The following is a 16,443-nucleotide window of genomic DNA, read 5'->3' on the forward strand; positions in this document are numbered from 1 at the left end:
GCATTTGCCACTCGTGAGATTTCTCACTGGTGAGACACAGTCACTGATTATCCCCCAGCTGACGGAGCAGTTGTGATGGGAGGCACATAACCCCGTGCAGATGAAGGGTTTTGGGGTCTAGGGGCAGCTCAGAAATTGAGGGAGCTAGGGATGACTGTGGAACATGGAGAGGACACTGACGACCAGCATGCTGTTGTAATCGAGGCAGCTTGGGCGGGGAAGGAGAGTACAGAGAGGGTCAGAATACAATGGGAGATTGAAACCTCTGAGGAGCAAAGTGTGACGTGTTCCCCCCCAGTGTGCCACCTAGAACTCCGTTACCACTAAGCCATCAGACTCACCAGACTGGGCTCCCTCTCTCAATGTGCTGCTGGGACAAGCTGCAGACCCGCTCCTGGTCCTCCACCAGTATTATAAGCAGGCTCTCTGACCAGCCATTGCATGAACCAACAATAGAGAGGCTACTGCCAAATACCACCAGCTCCCCAGCCTAGGACCCCAGAGCTCTACCATCCTACTCTGGTCAAAACTCTGAAGAGTATGAATTTGTTACCCAGTTCGCCCCGCAGCTCCCCCCTGAATGTGGTGAGGACAATACACACTTGTGGTAACCAAGCTGAGATTTCTCCCTCAGACACTTCACTTAAAAGCACACTGAGCTTAGATTAAAAAATAAAACAAGTTATTAACTACAACAGTGATTATAAGGGATAGCAAACAGATCAAAGCAGATTACCTAGCAAATAAACAAAAACACAAACTACGCTTAATACACTAGTTAGACTGACTATTAATCAGTCGTTTCTCACCCTGATTGATGCTACAAACCACCTGGGAGATTCTGAAGGCACAAGCTGCATTCGCTTTGCAGCTTGGATTTCTGACTGAGGTTTCCAAACACAGACTAGAAATCCCTTTAGCCTGGGTCCAGCATTGCCCCCACTTCAGTCTTTGTTCCTCAAGCGTTTGCAGGATTCCTCTTGTGTGGGGAGTGAAGAACCACTGATGATGCCACTCCCAGCCTTATATAGCTTTAGTATATGGCGGGAACCTTTGTTTCAAAACTTGGTTCCCAGACCAGTTTCTAGGAAAAGTACAGACTCCCCAAGATGAAGTCCAGAGTTATGTGGCCTGGTCACATGCCCTTGTAGAGTCATAGCATCCATTACTTACAGGCTGTCTGGAGTGTTCTCAGGAAGGCTCACCAGGTGGGAGAAAAGTTTCTTCTACGCCTGTTGTTTTCCCTAATGGCTCATTGCTCTGAATAGGCCCTTCCCAACCATCTATCTAGCCTGAAAACACCTTGCCTGCTGGGTATTACCCCAATGTAACTACATTTGAAATACAGATATGTAGTCAAAATTCATAACTTCTGATACAAAAACGATACATGCATATATATAGGATAATCCTTTTCAGGAAATCAAAACTTTTCCAATGACAACTGAAAAGACGTATATTGTACAAAATCTATTATACTTATGTCATAATTATACCGTAACCATACAATTATTAAGAATATGGGGCACAGTGTCCCAGACACGGATTCTGAGTTCTGAAGATCAAGACTCCAATTGGGCCCATTCGGCGTCCATCGGTGAGCTGGTCTGATTTTCTGGAAGTTGCATCTTCTGCGTCACAATCCCAACTTTAATTTAAAAGGAAAAAAAAAAACCTATAAAGTCTTTAGCGCTTCTGTTTGCAAAGGGACTTTCCCCATCATGAGCCAAATAGAACAGGTGCAGCACATACCACTATTGATATAATTTCTGCATTTGGCCTTCCGTCTTTTGCAGACACTCTGAGACAATTGCTGTGACTCTTTGCATCCTAACAGGGTGTTACCACGGAAGCCCAGCGATCATCATTGAAACAATGACCTTGTGAACTATTCCACTGCTAAAGATGTCACGGATGGGGGAGTTTGTACAATGAAGATACCCACAAGTTACTGCAAGCAGCACCTAAGTCCTACAGAGGGGCAGGGGAGTCCAGAGAGCTCTGAGGCCAGCATCTGATTCCTCTCAAGCATCTGGTGCTGTTAACTGTCAGAGACAGGCTACTAGGCTAGACAGACTCTGATCTGATCCACTGGGGCAGGGTTATTAAGTGAACATTTGTAAAACCCTTTGAAGGTGGGAAGTGCTCTCTGCAGGGAGGTATGTTGTGTATTAAGCAGTTACAATCCCTGAACTCATTTGATTCCTTGCAGCACATTGTTGAGTTCTATGCACTGTATATGGTCCGTGGTAAACAAGCAAGACAAGGCTGAAGAGTGAGCTATGTGGAAACCTGGTTTTGTGGCTGTAGTTTTAGCTGTTTGTTTAATAAATTCCTCCTGTTTAAGTAGGACTGCATTTCCACAGGTCATGACACACAAATAGCCTCACTGCATCTAATACAACTGAGAAGATCAATGTCAGCCTTGGGTAAATCACTTTATCACTGCGTGGCACAGTGGGGATAACACTGCCTAGCAACATAGCTAAAGATCTTCTAAATGTAGTGATCAAAATCATCATGCAGAGCATATGTTAGACTCAGTTTTACTGTCCAGCTTCAGCCCCTGGGCAATAGATACCCTATAGTTCCAGATAAGGTGCTGTGTACATGTGTAAATAGCTGCCTAATTGAAGGTGTGCTGTTTATCTCCCTCCCTGTGAAATACCGATGCCACCCGTGCCTCTGCCCAACTAGCACAGGGGCTTATCCTTCCAGGTTACTCAGCTGTTGTCCTCCTAGCTTCAAAGCTGATCCCTTGCCCTGCCCCCGAGTCCTGGCTCAGGGCAAAGGGTTCCCATTGCAGGGACCCTGTCTCCTTCTATCCCCCAGCCAGGAGGAAGAAAAGGGAACGGAAAGCTAAAGAAATAAGCCATACAATTGTCTATGCCTTCATGACTTTGTAGCCTAGCTTTAGGGCCCACAAGTTGTATGATACACAGTCTTGCCCACTTGCCACACAGCCCTACTGCCAACCCTCAGCTGCTTTTATATGGTTTCCTGGCTTCCCTCCATGCTCCTCATTGGCCTGTCCACCCCAGTGCTGCATCTTCACTACAATTATTGCAGTCTCTTTGTCAGGCTGCAGTAGCTCCCGACTCAGCTGGGGCGGGGGAGGGAGGTGGAGATGACCAGCAAGTGATAGGGGGAGGAGAGGAGAGGAGCTAGAAGCAAGGTCAAGGATTCCTTAGAGGTTTTTAAGGTCAGGCTTGAAAAAGCGCTGGCTGGGATGATTTAGTTGGTGTTTGTCCTGCTTTGAGCAGGGGGTTGGACTAGATGACTTCCTGAGGTCTCTTCCAACCCTAATATTCTATGATTCTATGATTCTATGACTTGGGGGAAGAGGCATAGAAGGGATCTGGGCCTAGAGGTAAGAGATGGAGCAGGGGCTGGGCCTTGGGGGAATAGGTGGGGCAGGGGGAGGTCCTTGGGGGAAGAGGTTGGGTAGGGGGTGTGGCCTCAAAGGTCACTGTGGATAATTCTCTGAAAACATACACTCAGTGGATAGTGGCAGTCAAAAAAGCTAATAGAATGTTGGAAATAAAAAGGATAGGGATAGATAATAAGACAAAAGGTATCATATTCCCTCTATATACATCCGTTGTATGCCCATATCTTGAGTACTCCGTACAGATCTGGTTGCCCCATCTCGATAAAGATATATTGGAATTGGAAAAGGTTCATAAAAGGGCAACAAAAATGATTAGGGGTATGGAACAGCTTCCATATGAGGAGAGATTAATAAGATTGGGAGTTTTCAGTTCGGAAAAGAGATGACTAAGGGGGGGATATGATTGAGCTCTATAAAATCATGACTGGTGTGGATAAAGTAAATAAGGAAAGTGTTATTTAATCCTTCTCATCACACAAGAACTAGGGGTCACCAAACAAAATTAATAGGCAGCAGGGTTAAAGCAAACAAAAGGAACTATTTCTTCACACAGCACACAGTCAACCTGTGGAACTCTTTGCCAGCAGATGTTGTGAAGGTCAAGACTATAACAAAGTTAAAAAAAGAACTGGAGGATCAATGGCCAGGATAGGCAGGGATGGTGTCCCTATCCTCTATTTGACAGAAGCTGGGTATGGGTGACAAGGATGGCTCACTTGATGATTGCCTGTTCTGTTCATTCCCTCTGGGAAACTTGGAATTGGCCATGATTGGAAGACAGCATACTGGCCTAGATGGACTTTTGGTCTGACACACTATGGCCGTTCTTATGTTCTTAGGGGTCCAGTGACCGGCAATTAAAAAACCGGAACCCAATGAGTTTTACATAGACTGATTCCCCAGTTTGGCATGCTGACACAGCACACTAAGGTCAGGAAAGGCTTTAATGTCTCTTTGACTGTCCAGTAAGTGATTCAGGGAAGAGGGCCCAGCACCATGTCACCAGCCAGCTCTGCACGGAGCTTGGTCTGAGACCCAGAGCACCAGGAGAAAACTTTAGGTCCCTTTATGAGTAACAACATGGAGCAGCCTGTCCCGGATCTGCTTGGTCCTCACCCCGTAGATGATGGGGTTTAGCATGGGGGGCACCAGGAGGTACACGTTGGCCATGAGAACGTGGAAATGCAGGGGCACATTATATCCATAGCGGTGCGTGAGAGAGGAGAAGAGAGATGAGATGTAAAAGGTGAAGATGGCACAGAGGTGGGAGCCACAGGTCCCAAAAGTCTTGAGCCGGGCGTCCTTTGTGGGGAGGCTGAAGATGCTCCTGAGGATCTGGATATAGGACACGACAATAAAAATTACATCCAGACCCTTCACACAGAATAGCACAAAGAGGCCATAGTAATTACTGACGTGGGTGTCTGCACAGGCCAACTTCACCACGGCCATGTGCTCGCAGTGCGTGTGGGGGATGATGTTGGTTCTGCAATATGGCCATTGCCTCGCCAGGAAGAGATAGGGCAATATGAGCATGCCGCCGCGCAACATCACAGCCAGGCCAATCTTGGCCACCACAGGGTTTGTGAGGGTGGTAGAATGTCTCAGGGGATCACAGATGGCCACGTAGCGATCCAAAGCCATGGCCATGAAGATCCCAGACTCCACCACTAAGAAGCAGTGAATGAAGTACATCTGGGTGAGGCAGGCACTGAAATCGATCTCCCTGGAATTAAACCAGAAGATGCTCAGAGTCTTGGGCAGGATGGACGTGGACAGGACCAGGTCGGTGACGGCCAGCATGCAGAGGAAATAGTACATGGGCCCATGAAGGCTCGGCTCCCTCTTCACGACCAACAGGATGGTGAAGTTCCCCAAGATGGCTATGGCATACATGGTACAGAAGGGGATGGAGATCCACACATGGGCCCTCTCCAGGCCTGGAATGCCCAGCAGGATGAAGGTGGAGGGGTTGGTGAAGTTGGTTGTGTTGGAATCTGACATGAAGTAGAGGAGAAGGTGTCCAACTCTGAGACAGAACGGTGTCTCCTGCATGTACCATATATTTCCCTGACTTTCTGTATGTACCCAAGGTTCCAGGGTGATGGCAGCAGTACAAATGCCTGGATGGAGAGACAATGTTAATATGAGACACTACATGCACTACTGGAGGCTGTTCTCGTGGGTGAAGCAGATTGGTCCCTCTTCACACACTGAAAAATGACATTTTCATTGTTCAGGGAAATGAATTATGAACAATTGACCCTACTAATGCCAATTCCATATTTGATGGTGCTTCATGCGTCTATAATTCCTACATGTCGGTGTGTGGAAAACCTTAATATGCACCAGCAGGAAACACGCGTGCGAATACTGGCTATCCATCATTAACATAAAAATGGCCATACTGGATCAGGCCAAAGGTCCATCTAGCCCAGTATCCTGTCTTTTGATAGTGGCCAATCCCAGGTGCCCCACAGGGAATGAACAGAGCAGGTAATCATCAAGTGATTCATCCATCCCCTGTCACCCATTCACAGCTTCTGGAAAACAGAGGATAGGGACATCATCGCTGCCTGCCCTGGTTAATAGCCATTGATGGACCTATCCACCATGAACTTATCTAGTTCTTTTTTGAATCCTGTTATAGTCTTGGCCTTCACAACATCCTCTGGCAAGGAGCTCCACAGTCTGAAAACTGACCATTTATTCCTACCCTTTGCTTCCTATCTTTTAACCACATACCAGTAAATGAGAGGACCTTCCCTCTTATGCCATGACAGCTTACTTTGCGTAAGAGCCTTTGGTGAGGGACCTTGTCATAGAATCATAGAATTATAGAAGATTAGTGTTGGAAGAGACCTCAGGAGGTCCTCTATTCCAACCCCCTGCTCAAAGCAGTACTGTACCCAACTAAATCATCCCAGACAGGGCTTTGTCAAGCCAGCCTTAAAAACCTCTAAGGATGGGGATTCCACCACCTCCATACGTAACCCATTCCAGTGCTTCACCACCCCCTGAGTGAAATAGTTTTTCCTAATATTCAACTTAAACTTCCCCCATTGAAACATGACAACATTGCTCCTTGTTCTATCATTGGCCACCACTGAGAACAGCCTAGCTCCATCGTCTTTGAAACCCCCCTTCAGGTAGTTGAAGGCTGTTATCAAATCTCCCCCTCCCTGACTCTTCTCTTCTGCGGACTAAATAAGCCCATTTCCCACATTAATGAAGTTGTTGTACAAAACTGGCCCCAGAACTGACCCCTGCGGCATTGCTCTTCATACCGGCTGCCAAATAGGCATTGAGTTGATGATCACTACCCGTTGAGCCCGACAATCTAGCCAGCTTTCTATCCACCTTATAGTCCATTCATCCAATCCCTACTTTTTTAGCTTTGCTAAAGTTAAGATATATCACATCCACTGCTTTTCCCATATCCACAGAGCCAGTTATCTCATTATAGAAGGTGATCAGGTTGGTCAGGCATGACTTGCCCTTGGTGAATCCATGTTGACTGTTCCTGATCACCTTCCTCTCCTCCAAGTGCTTCAAAATGCATTGCTTGAGGACCTGCTCCATGGTTATGCCATGGACTGAGGTGAGGCTGACCGGTCTGTACTTCCCCAGGTTCTCTTTCTTCCCTTTTTAAAATATGGGCACTACATTAGCCTTTTCCCAATCATCCAGGACTTCCCCTAATCGCCATGAATTTTCAAAGATAATGGCCAATGGCTCTGCAATCCCATCAGCCACCCTCAGATGCATTAGATCTGGACCCATGGATTTGTGCACGTCCAGCTTTTCTAAATAGTCCTTAACCTGGTCCTTCATCACTGAGGGCTGCTCACCTCCTGCCCATACTGTGTTGTCCAGTGCAGCAGTATGGTAGCTGACCTTGTCTGTGAAGACCAAGGCAAAAAAAGCATTGAGTACTTCAGCTTTTTTCCACATTGTCGATCACTATGTTGCCATAAAAAGAATGGCTCGGGTTTGGGAATCTCCCTCACATCCTGAACTGTGAAGACTGATGCAAAGAATTCATTTAGTTTCTCTGCAATGATCTAACGGTCCTTGAGTGCTCCTTTAGCATCTTGATCATCCAGTGGTCCGACTGGTTGTTTAGCAGGCCTCCTGCTTCTGATGTATTTAAAAAAAATTGCTATTGCTTTTTGAATCTTTGGCTAGTTGTTCTTCAAATTCTTTTTTGGCCTTCCTAAATCTTTTCTTTTTTACACTTCATTTGTCAGATTTTATGCTCCTTTCTATTTTCCTCGCTAAGATTTAACTTCCATTTTTTAAAGGACGCCTTTTAGCCTCTCGCTGCTTCTCTTACTTTGTGGTTTAGCCACAGTGGCACTTTTTTGGATCTCTTTTTATATTTATCAATTTGAGGTATAGATTTAAGTTGAGCCTCTATTACGGCGTCTTTAAAAAAATTTCATGCAGCTTGCAGGGAATTTACTTTTGGTGCTGTACCTTTTAATTTCTGTTTAACTAACCTCCTCATTTTTGTGTAGTTCCCCTTTCTGAAATTAAATGCTTCAGCGTTGGGCAACTATGGTGTTTTCTCTGCCCTGCCACAGGGATGTTAAATGTAATTATATTAGGATCACTATTACCAAGCGGTTCAGCTATATTAACCTTGGACCGGATCCTGTGCTCCACTTAAGACTAAATCAAGAATTGCCTCTCCTTGTGTGGGATATATGAAATCCCCCATTATTATTGAGTTTCTTTTTATTTTAATAGGCTTTCTAATCTCCCTAAGCATTTCACATTCACTCTCACCATCCTGGTCAGGCGGTCAGAAATATATCCCTACTGCTATATTTTTATTATTTGAGCATAGAATTACTATCCATAGAGATTATATGGTACAGTTTGGTTCATTTAAGATTTTTACTTCATTTGATTCTTCACTTTCTTTCACATAAAGTGCCACTCCCCCAGTAGCATGACCTGTTCTGTCCTTCCGATATAGTTTGTACCCTGGTATTACTGTGTCCCATTGATTATCCTCATTCCACCAAGTTTCTGTGATGCCTATTATATCAATATCCTCATTGAATATGAGGCACTCTAGTTCACTCATCTTATTATTTAGACTTCTAACATTGGTACATAAGCACTTTAAAAACTTGTCACTTTTTAGCTGTCTCCCACTACGTCATGTAATTGAATGAGACTTTTTTTCATTTAACTGCTCTGCGACCTTTATAATTTTAAGTGCCAGCAATCTTGTTTCATTTTGGTTTAGTTGGAACCCTTATTTCCTGTATAGGCTCCCCCTTTCCCAAGAGTTTCCCAAGTTCCTAATAAATCTAAACCCCTCCTGCCTACACCATCATCTCATCCACACATTGAGACCCTGCAGTTCTGCCTGTCTCACTGGCCCTGCACATGGAACTGGAAGCATTTCAGAGAATGCTACCATGGAGGTCCTGGACTTCTGTCTTTTCCCTAGCAGCCTAAATTTGGCCTCCCAGACCTCTCTCCTATCCCTCCCCATGTCATTGGTACCTACATGTACCATGACCACCAGCTCCTCACCAGCACTACACATAAGTCTATCTAGATGTCTTGAGAGATCTGCAAGCTTCGCACCAGACAGGCAAGTCACCATGCAGTTCTCCTGGTCATTGCAAACCCAGCTATCTATGTTTCTAATGGTTGAATCTCCCATTACTAATACGTGTCTCTTCCTAATAATTAGAGTTCCCTCCCCTGGAGAGGTATCCTCAGTGTGAGAGGATACCACTACATCATCTGAAAGGACAGCCCCAACTATGGGATCATTTCCCTCCGCTCCAGTTGTATGTTCTCCTTCCCTGAGTTCCCTGAGACTTTCATCCTCCTCAACATCACAAAGGCTGTTACACCGGGCGTGGGACTGTTCTACTGTGTCCTGCCAAGTTTTATCTATGTACCTCTCTGTCTCCCTTAGATCTTCCAGGTCAGCTAGTCTGGTTTCCAAAGCCCGCACGCAGTCTCTGAGGGCCAGGAGTTACTTGCACCGAATGGACACATACACCACCTGCCCATAGGGCAGGTAATCACACATGCTGCTTTGGATGCAATAAACTGGATAGCCCCCTCTCTGTTGCTGGACTTCTGCCTGCATTCTCTTTTTACTCCTGAAGTTAGTTCCTTTTTTGATGTTTTTTTTTTAATCAGGGGGTATTTTTGCCTTAAGTTTAAAGAAGTCTAAGGAATGGTAAGTGTATCTAGCCCCCTTTCACACTCCCCCTGTAAATTCCCTCACAAAACTCCCCTGTTAGCAGCTCCTGTTTGCTATATTCTCTGATTGCTTAGGAGAGGGCTTTTTCAAGCCTTGGTCTTCCCGGGTAGCCCCACCGCTTGGTTAAGGGTTGATGGGTGTTAAAGGTCTTAGGGATCAAAGCCTCGTTAAGAAGCTCTCAGCCTTGCCTAACAGGCCACTAGGCTCAGAACCCACATGATCAGCACATGGCCCCCCAAACAGCCTACACAGTACATTTCAGTCCAGCAGCAAACGCACACACAACAGACAACAAACTTACCCCAAGGGTCACATAATCGTTCCGACATCACCTGGAGAGTCAATACTATAGAGTGTTCCCCATTTACCCAGTTGCTCAAAATCTGATAGTGGAAAAATCCCAAACTGTTGCCAAGACATGTGCTGGGGGAAACATCCCAATTAGAACAAACCTTAGGGAAGGCATCATTGATAGCAGCTCAACGGAAACACCTGCTCATCTGCAATAGTGGCCAAAACAACAACGAAGTTCAGATGCCTAAGGAATGGGATGGCGAATAGTCTGCTCTGGATATAACAGATAGAAAGGGGGGTTCAGAGACAGGCTATGAGAAAGGGGGAGGCTTCCATATGCGGACAGAATGAAAAGTCAGGGACTGTTTAGTTTAGAGAAGAGACAAATAAGGGGGCATATGATAGAGGAGAGCAAAATAAAGAATGGAACTGATTACATTTAAATGGACAGAGAATAGTTCCCAGCCAGTAATATCTAAAGATACTTAGTGCATCAAAAGGGCTAATTCCCCAAAGCTGAGGAAAATTATTAGCAAAACTCATTGGGAGGAAAAATGTAGACAGAAAAATGGGAATGAAACTCGGGAGTTCTTTAAGAAGAATTAATTAGATAGCTAAAAAGCCACAATTCCACAGTCAAGAAAGTGGCAACATTGGGGAAAACCCAATTCAGTGGCAAAGTGGAGGAAGGAATTAGGGAGGGGAAAATAGATAGCAAGGAATACAATCAGAAGTTATGAAAATTGACAGGTGATGTTAAAGACATCAGGAAAAATCCATGCTTGGCAGGGCTAAGGATCACAAACAAGGATGTTATTAAGTATATTAAGAACAAAAGAAATCCTAGAAAAGGTTTAGACTGATTCCTAGGGAGTGAAAGGGCACTTGTTAATGTACCTGACAAGGTAGATGTGTTCAAGAAATAGTATATTTCTGCATTTGGAAAGAAGCAGCATGTTGTACACATATCATAGGAAGTGATTAATTACTTTCCAGTCCATTAGCAGTCAAGGAGGATGTTAAGCAGCATCCACAGTAGAACCTTAGAATTACAAACACCGAAGTTACAATCTGACCAATCAACCACACATCTCATTTGGAACCAGAAGTATGCAACCAGGCAGCAGCAGAGCCAACCGCCCCCCCCCAAAAGATAATCCAGGACAGTTCTGTATTAAACATAAACTGTTAAAAAATAAAATGAATGCTATACAAGGATATTTGAGAAGGTTCGTCAAAAATGGAAAAGCTGGTATAGGTTTAGTTAAAAAATAAGTCTAGGAATATAATTAATGCCAGTCAGCAACATGGTTTATGGAAACAGGCCTTGACAACTAAACACGATTTCATCCTTTAATGCGAGTACTCGTTTGGATGATCAAGGGAACCACGCAGATTCCATACACTTCGATTTCTCTGAGGCATTTGATTTAGTAGGGGAAAACATTAAGATAATAAACACTATACAATATCAGTAGAGCACACGTTAAATGGACTAAAAACTGGCTAACTAGAGATCTCAGAAAGCAGTTTTCAGTGGGCCATTGTCAGGGAATGGGACAGTGGGGTTCTGCAGGGATCAATTCCAGACCTGATTCTATAAAATATTTTCATCAAGGATCTGGAAGCAAACAGAAAATCACTTAAGATAAAATTTGAGGATGACCCAAAGATGGGCAGAGTGTTTACAATGAGGCAGCCAGGGCAGGCATAAGGATTGATCTGGGGCATTTGGTGAGCTGGGCCCATGCAAACAATATGTTTTAATACAGTGAAATGCAAAGCGATCCTCTCAGAATAGGCAATGCAGGCCCGACACCCAGACTAGGGCTCGGTATTATGGAACGCAGGGACCCTGCAAAGGATTTAGGAGTCATAGTGGACACCCAGCTGATTGTGAGCTCCCAGTGTGATGCTCTGCCCAAGAGAGCTGATGCAATACTTGGATGCATAAACAGGGGAGTGGTGAGTTGGAGCAGGGGAAGGATTCTACCTCTGCATGTGGCATTGATGAAATCGACTATGTCCAGTCCCAGGGGCCATATTTCAAAAAAGATATTGAAATATTGGAAAGGGGGCTGAAAAGAGCCACACAAAAGATTCAAGGCTGGAGAAAATGAATGACAAAGAGAGACTTAAAGAGCTTTGCCTACTTATCTTATCAAAAAGACGATCAAGCGAGACGTTCATGGGAGAAAACCATTGGTAATAACTGGCTCTTTAATCTGGCGGAGAAAGACAGAGCAAGACTCAATGGCTGGAAGTTGAAGGCAGACAAATTCCAGCTGGAAATAAGGGCCAAATTGAGGGTGATTAACCATTGGGAAAGAGTGCAAAGGGAAGTGGTAGAGTCTCGAACTCCTCATGTCTGCAGATCAAGACTGGATGCTAGTCTCGGAGATCTGCTTGAGGGCTTGTCTACACTTAAAATGCTACAGTGTCATTGCCCCAGTGCTTCAGTGTAGACACTACTTACAATGATCACATTGGTTCTCCCATCAGCGTAGGTGATCCACCTCTTTGAGAGGTGGTACCTAGGTCAATGGAAGAATATTTCTGTCAACCTCATGCTGTTTACACTGGGTTTAGGTTGATATAGCTACATCTCTCAGGAGTGTGGATGTTTTTGTTATTGAAAAAAAAAAAAGAAAATGCAGTTTTGGGTTGCATTAACAGAGGCAGAGCCTGCAAGTCACAGGAGGTGATTGTACTACTCTACTCAGCACTGGCTAGACCACAGCTGAAATATTGTGTCCAGTTTGGGTCACCAAAGCACAGGAAGGATGTAGAGAAACTGGAAAGGATCAGAGGCAAGAGACAAAGACGATCGAAGGGATGGAATGCAAACCATATGAGCAAAGGCTGAAGGAACTGGGTATGTTTAGTTTGAAAAAGGAGATTGAGTGGGGACATGACAGTGGTCTTCAGATACTTCAAAGGCTGCCATAAAAAGATGAAGAAAAGTTGTTCTCTCTTGCCACAGAAGGCAGGATAAGAGCCAATGGGTTCAAACTGCATCAAATCTTCCTAACTGTAAGAACAGGAGGACAATGGAGCAGACGCCTCGGCAGGTCTTGGAAGCTCCTTTACTCCCTTACTTTACATGTCTGGGATGATTTACATGCAACACATCTTGCATCTTGGCAGAGGGTTAGACTAGATAGCCCTTGTGGTCCCTTCTCCCCTATGGCTCTATGATTCTATCATGTAAAATACTACTTTAGATCAGGTCTTAGTCAAACACCAGTTATGGAGCTCAATACAGGGGTAGTTAGGTGAAATGTAATGGCCTGTGTTATATAGAAATTCAGACTGGTCTTAAGCCCTATGAATCTATCAATAAAAGAAGTAGAATAGGCATTTATATTTACTCTGTCTCATAATAAATAAACAAGGGAACATTCAATTACATTTAAAATCTGAACATATAACACTGATAAAAGAAAATTGTTTACATAATACCTATTTACCCTGTTGAACTCCTTGCCACAGACATTGTTGGAGAAAAGAGTTAGTTGAATGGGATTCCCAAATGGATTGGCCATTCTAGTTGGTGCTAGTGGCACCGCCGTTAGTTAAAGCTGCCTGATACCTTGAATTAGAAAATATCATTTTCATTTACTCATAGACTCATAGACTTTAAGGTCAGAAGGGACCACTATGATCATCTAGTCTGACCTCCCGCATGATGCAGGCCACAAAAGCTGACCCACCCACTTTCCCTTAACTCAGCTGTTGAAGTCCCCAGATCGTGATTTAAAGACTTCAAGTCGCAGAGAATCCTCCAGCTAGCGACCCCTGCCCCATGCTGCGGAGGAAGGCGAAAAACCTCCAGGGCCTCTGCCAATCTACCCTGGAGGAAAATTCCTTCCTGATCCCAAATATGGCGATCAGTAGAACCCCGAGCATGCAGGCAAGATTCTCCATCCAGACCCTCATTGACCATTGATACTATTTACCAGCGATGGCACGTTATTGACTAATTGACTAAAATCATGTTATCCCATCAAACCATTCCCTCCATAAACTTATCAAGCTTAATCTTAAAGCCAGAGAGGTCTTTCGCCCCCTCTGTTTCCCTCGGCAGGCTGTTCCAAAATTTCACCCCTCTGATGGTTAGAAACCTTCGTCTAATTTCAAGCCTAAACTTCCCCACGGCCAGTTTATATCCATTCGTTCTCGTGTCCCCATTAGTACTGAGCTGAAATAATTCCTCTCCCTCCCTGGTATTTATCCCTCTGATATATTTAAAGAGAGCAATCATATCCCCCCTCAGCCTTCTTTTGGTTAGGGTAAACAAACCGAGCTCCTCGAGTCTCCTTTCATACGACAGGTTTTCCATTCCTCGGATCATCCTAGTGGCCCTTCTCTGTACCCGTTCCAGTTTGAGTTCATCCTTTTTAAACATGGGAGACCAGAACTGCACACAGTACTCCAAATGAGGTCTCACCAGTGCCTTGTATAACGGAAGCAGCACCTCCTTATCCTTACTAGATATACCTCGCCTAATGCCTCCCAAGACCGCATTAGCTTTTTTCACGGCCACGTCACATTGCCGACTCATAGTCATCCTGCGGTCAACCAGGACTCCGAGGTCCTTCTCCTCGGTTACTTCCAACCGGTGTGTCCCCAGCTTATAACTAAAATTTTTTTTAGTCATCCCTAAATGCATCACCTTACACTTTTCACTATTACATTTCATCCTATTACTATTACTCCATTTGCTTATAAGTTTGCCAAACTTTAAGCATTTGGACTGAAATTACCCATGCTGGGTGTCTGCTGCCAGCTGAATTGTTTTTTGAAAGTTTAATTCATAACAGTTCAGCTGACTTCTTGAATGAAGCTAGGAGAAAATGTGTCTTTCCCAGGGTGAAAAATTCTTATAATTGTTCCAGTGAGGAATCCTAGCACCTCCATGCTTTACAGCAGGTAAAATTTCAGTAACAGCCCCCCATTTACTGTCAGAGCCCTGAAATGCAAGAGGAGAAGGTAACAGTGTCAGTGCATTAAGACACAGCTGGTTTCTGAGGTCCTTACTCAGTTCTCACTCCAACAGGAGTTTTGCCTCAGTGAGGCCTGACCAAAGTACAGGCTACGGCCCCAGAATTTGGCCTTGTATTGTACATCTGCTAACACCTTTCATCTTGAAGGATTCACTGTGCCACTGATATGCAGCCACCTTGGGGCTGAAGGCCATGAGTTGGGGGCAGAGCAAAGAGGGACATTTTGGCCCATGATATTGGAATAAACTCATCCCCTGCGGCAAGGATCCTGGCATGTTTAATGGCTGTGCAGAGCAGAAATGACCACAGACTTACTCTCTATCCCATCATACATACGTTGCCCTGGGTTTGTTGAGCAGGTGACCTCCTCAGCAAGAGATGGGTATCTGTGAATTCTGAGATGGAAGTGTCTTCCCTGGGAATCCCCCTCAGGTAGCCGTGTCCCACACCTCTCTCACCCCAGCATCTGCAACAACACCCCACGCTAAGAGCCGACACAGGGGTGTGCACCATTTATAATATAGCTCTGTGCAATCCCAGTGGGGTTCGCTCAGCCTCTAGGAGAGAAGCGGCAGCTAAATGTAAACAGGTGGGAGACTGGAGACATTCTAGCCAATGTCTCTCTTTCCATATCTGTGTTTCTGTGTTCTTTATCCAGCTTTATGAGTAAACAGTAATTAAGGGACCTTCCCATAGGGAAATGAGAACTCATCGGCTCTGTGCTGAGTCAGAGAGGAATTGGCTGATCTGTGTATTTGTGTATATTTACAAATTATAGTTGATTACTAAGAAAACTAGGGACAATGCCTAGGTTTACATATTTCAGAGTAGCAGCCGTGTTAGTCTGTATCCACAAAAAGAACAGGAGTACTTGTGGCACCTTAGAGACTAACACATTTATTTGAGCATAAGTTATCATGGGCTACAGCCCACTTCTTCCGATGCATAAAATGGAACATATAGTAAGGAGATATATATACATGCAGAACATTATGCTCAAATAAATTTGTTAGTCTCTAAAGTGCCACAAGTACTCCTGTTTTTTTTAGATTTACATAGGGTCTGATACCCTGTAAATGTCCAGGAGAGATGGGTAGATAGTAGACAGACATATCTGGAGACAGATGAATGCGGGGAGACACGAGCTGCTTGTGCAGACACACAGAGCTGTCGCTAAGGGATGAGCGATCAGTAACTATCGTCATACTGTGCAGCACGTTTCATTGAAGGATCTTCAAAATACCTAGCAAAGGAAAGTCACTATGAACATATCCGCATTGGGTAAACTGAGGCACGGGGTGATGTGATTTGGCCAAGTCACATGGAGTTTGAGGGGCCGAATGACAGGCAGAACTCATGAGTCCTGACTTCCCTGCCATAACCACAGTGTCTCCATCACATCAAGAGGGAAATGGACTCCCGCTCTGGCAGGGGCTGTTCGTTGGGTGGGATGCAGAGGAAAGGCGGGAAAAGGGAGCTGAGCTTTTGCCATCCTCTCAAGGCGAGTCTGA

At 44.8% G+C, this 16,443-nt stretch overlaps 1 protein-coding gene across 1 annotated transcript; it reads right to left on the reverse strand.

Moving 5' to 3' along the window:
• Positions 1–4,447: 4,447 nt before the first annotated feature.
• On the reverse strand, positions 4,448–5,446 carry LOC135972246 (olfactory receptor 52R1-like). The gene has a single exon (XM_065549485.1). The coding sequence runs from the start codon at positions 5,444–5,446 to the stop codon at positions 4,448–4,450; it is 999 nt and encodes a 332-aa protein (XP_065405557.1).
• Positions 5,447–16,443: the final 10,997 nt, after the last annotated feature.

The sequence above is a fragment of the Chrysemys picta genome, chromosome 1, assembly GCF_011386835.1.
Source record: "Chrysemys picta bellii isolate R12L10 chromosome 1, ASM1138683v2, whole genome shotgun sequence".
Classification (NCBI taxonomy): Eukaryota; Metazoa; Chordata; order Testudines; family Emydidae; genus Chrysemys; species Chrysemys picta.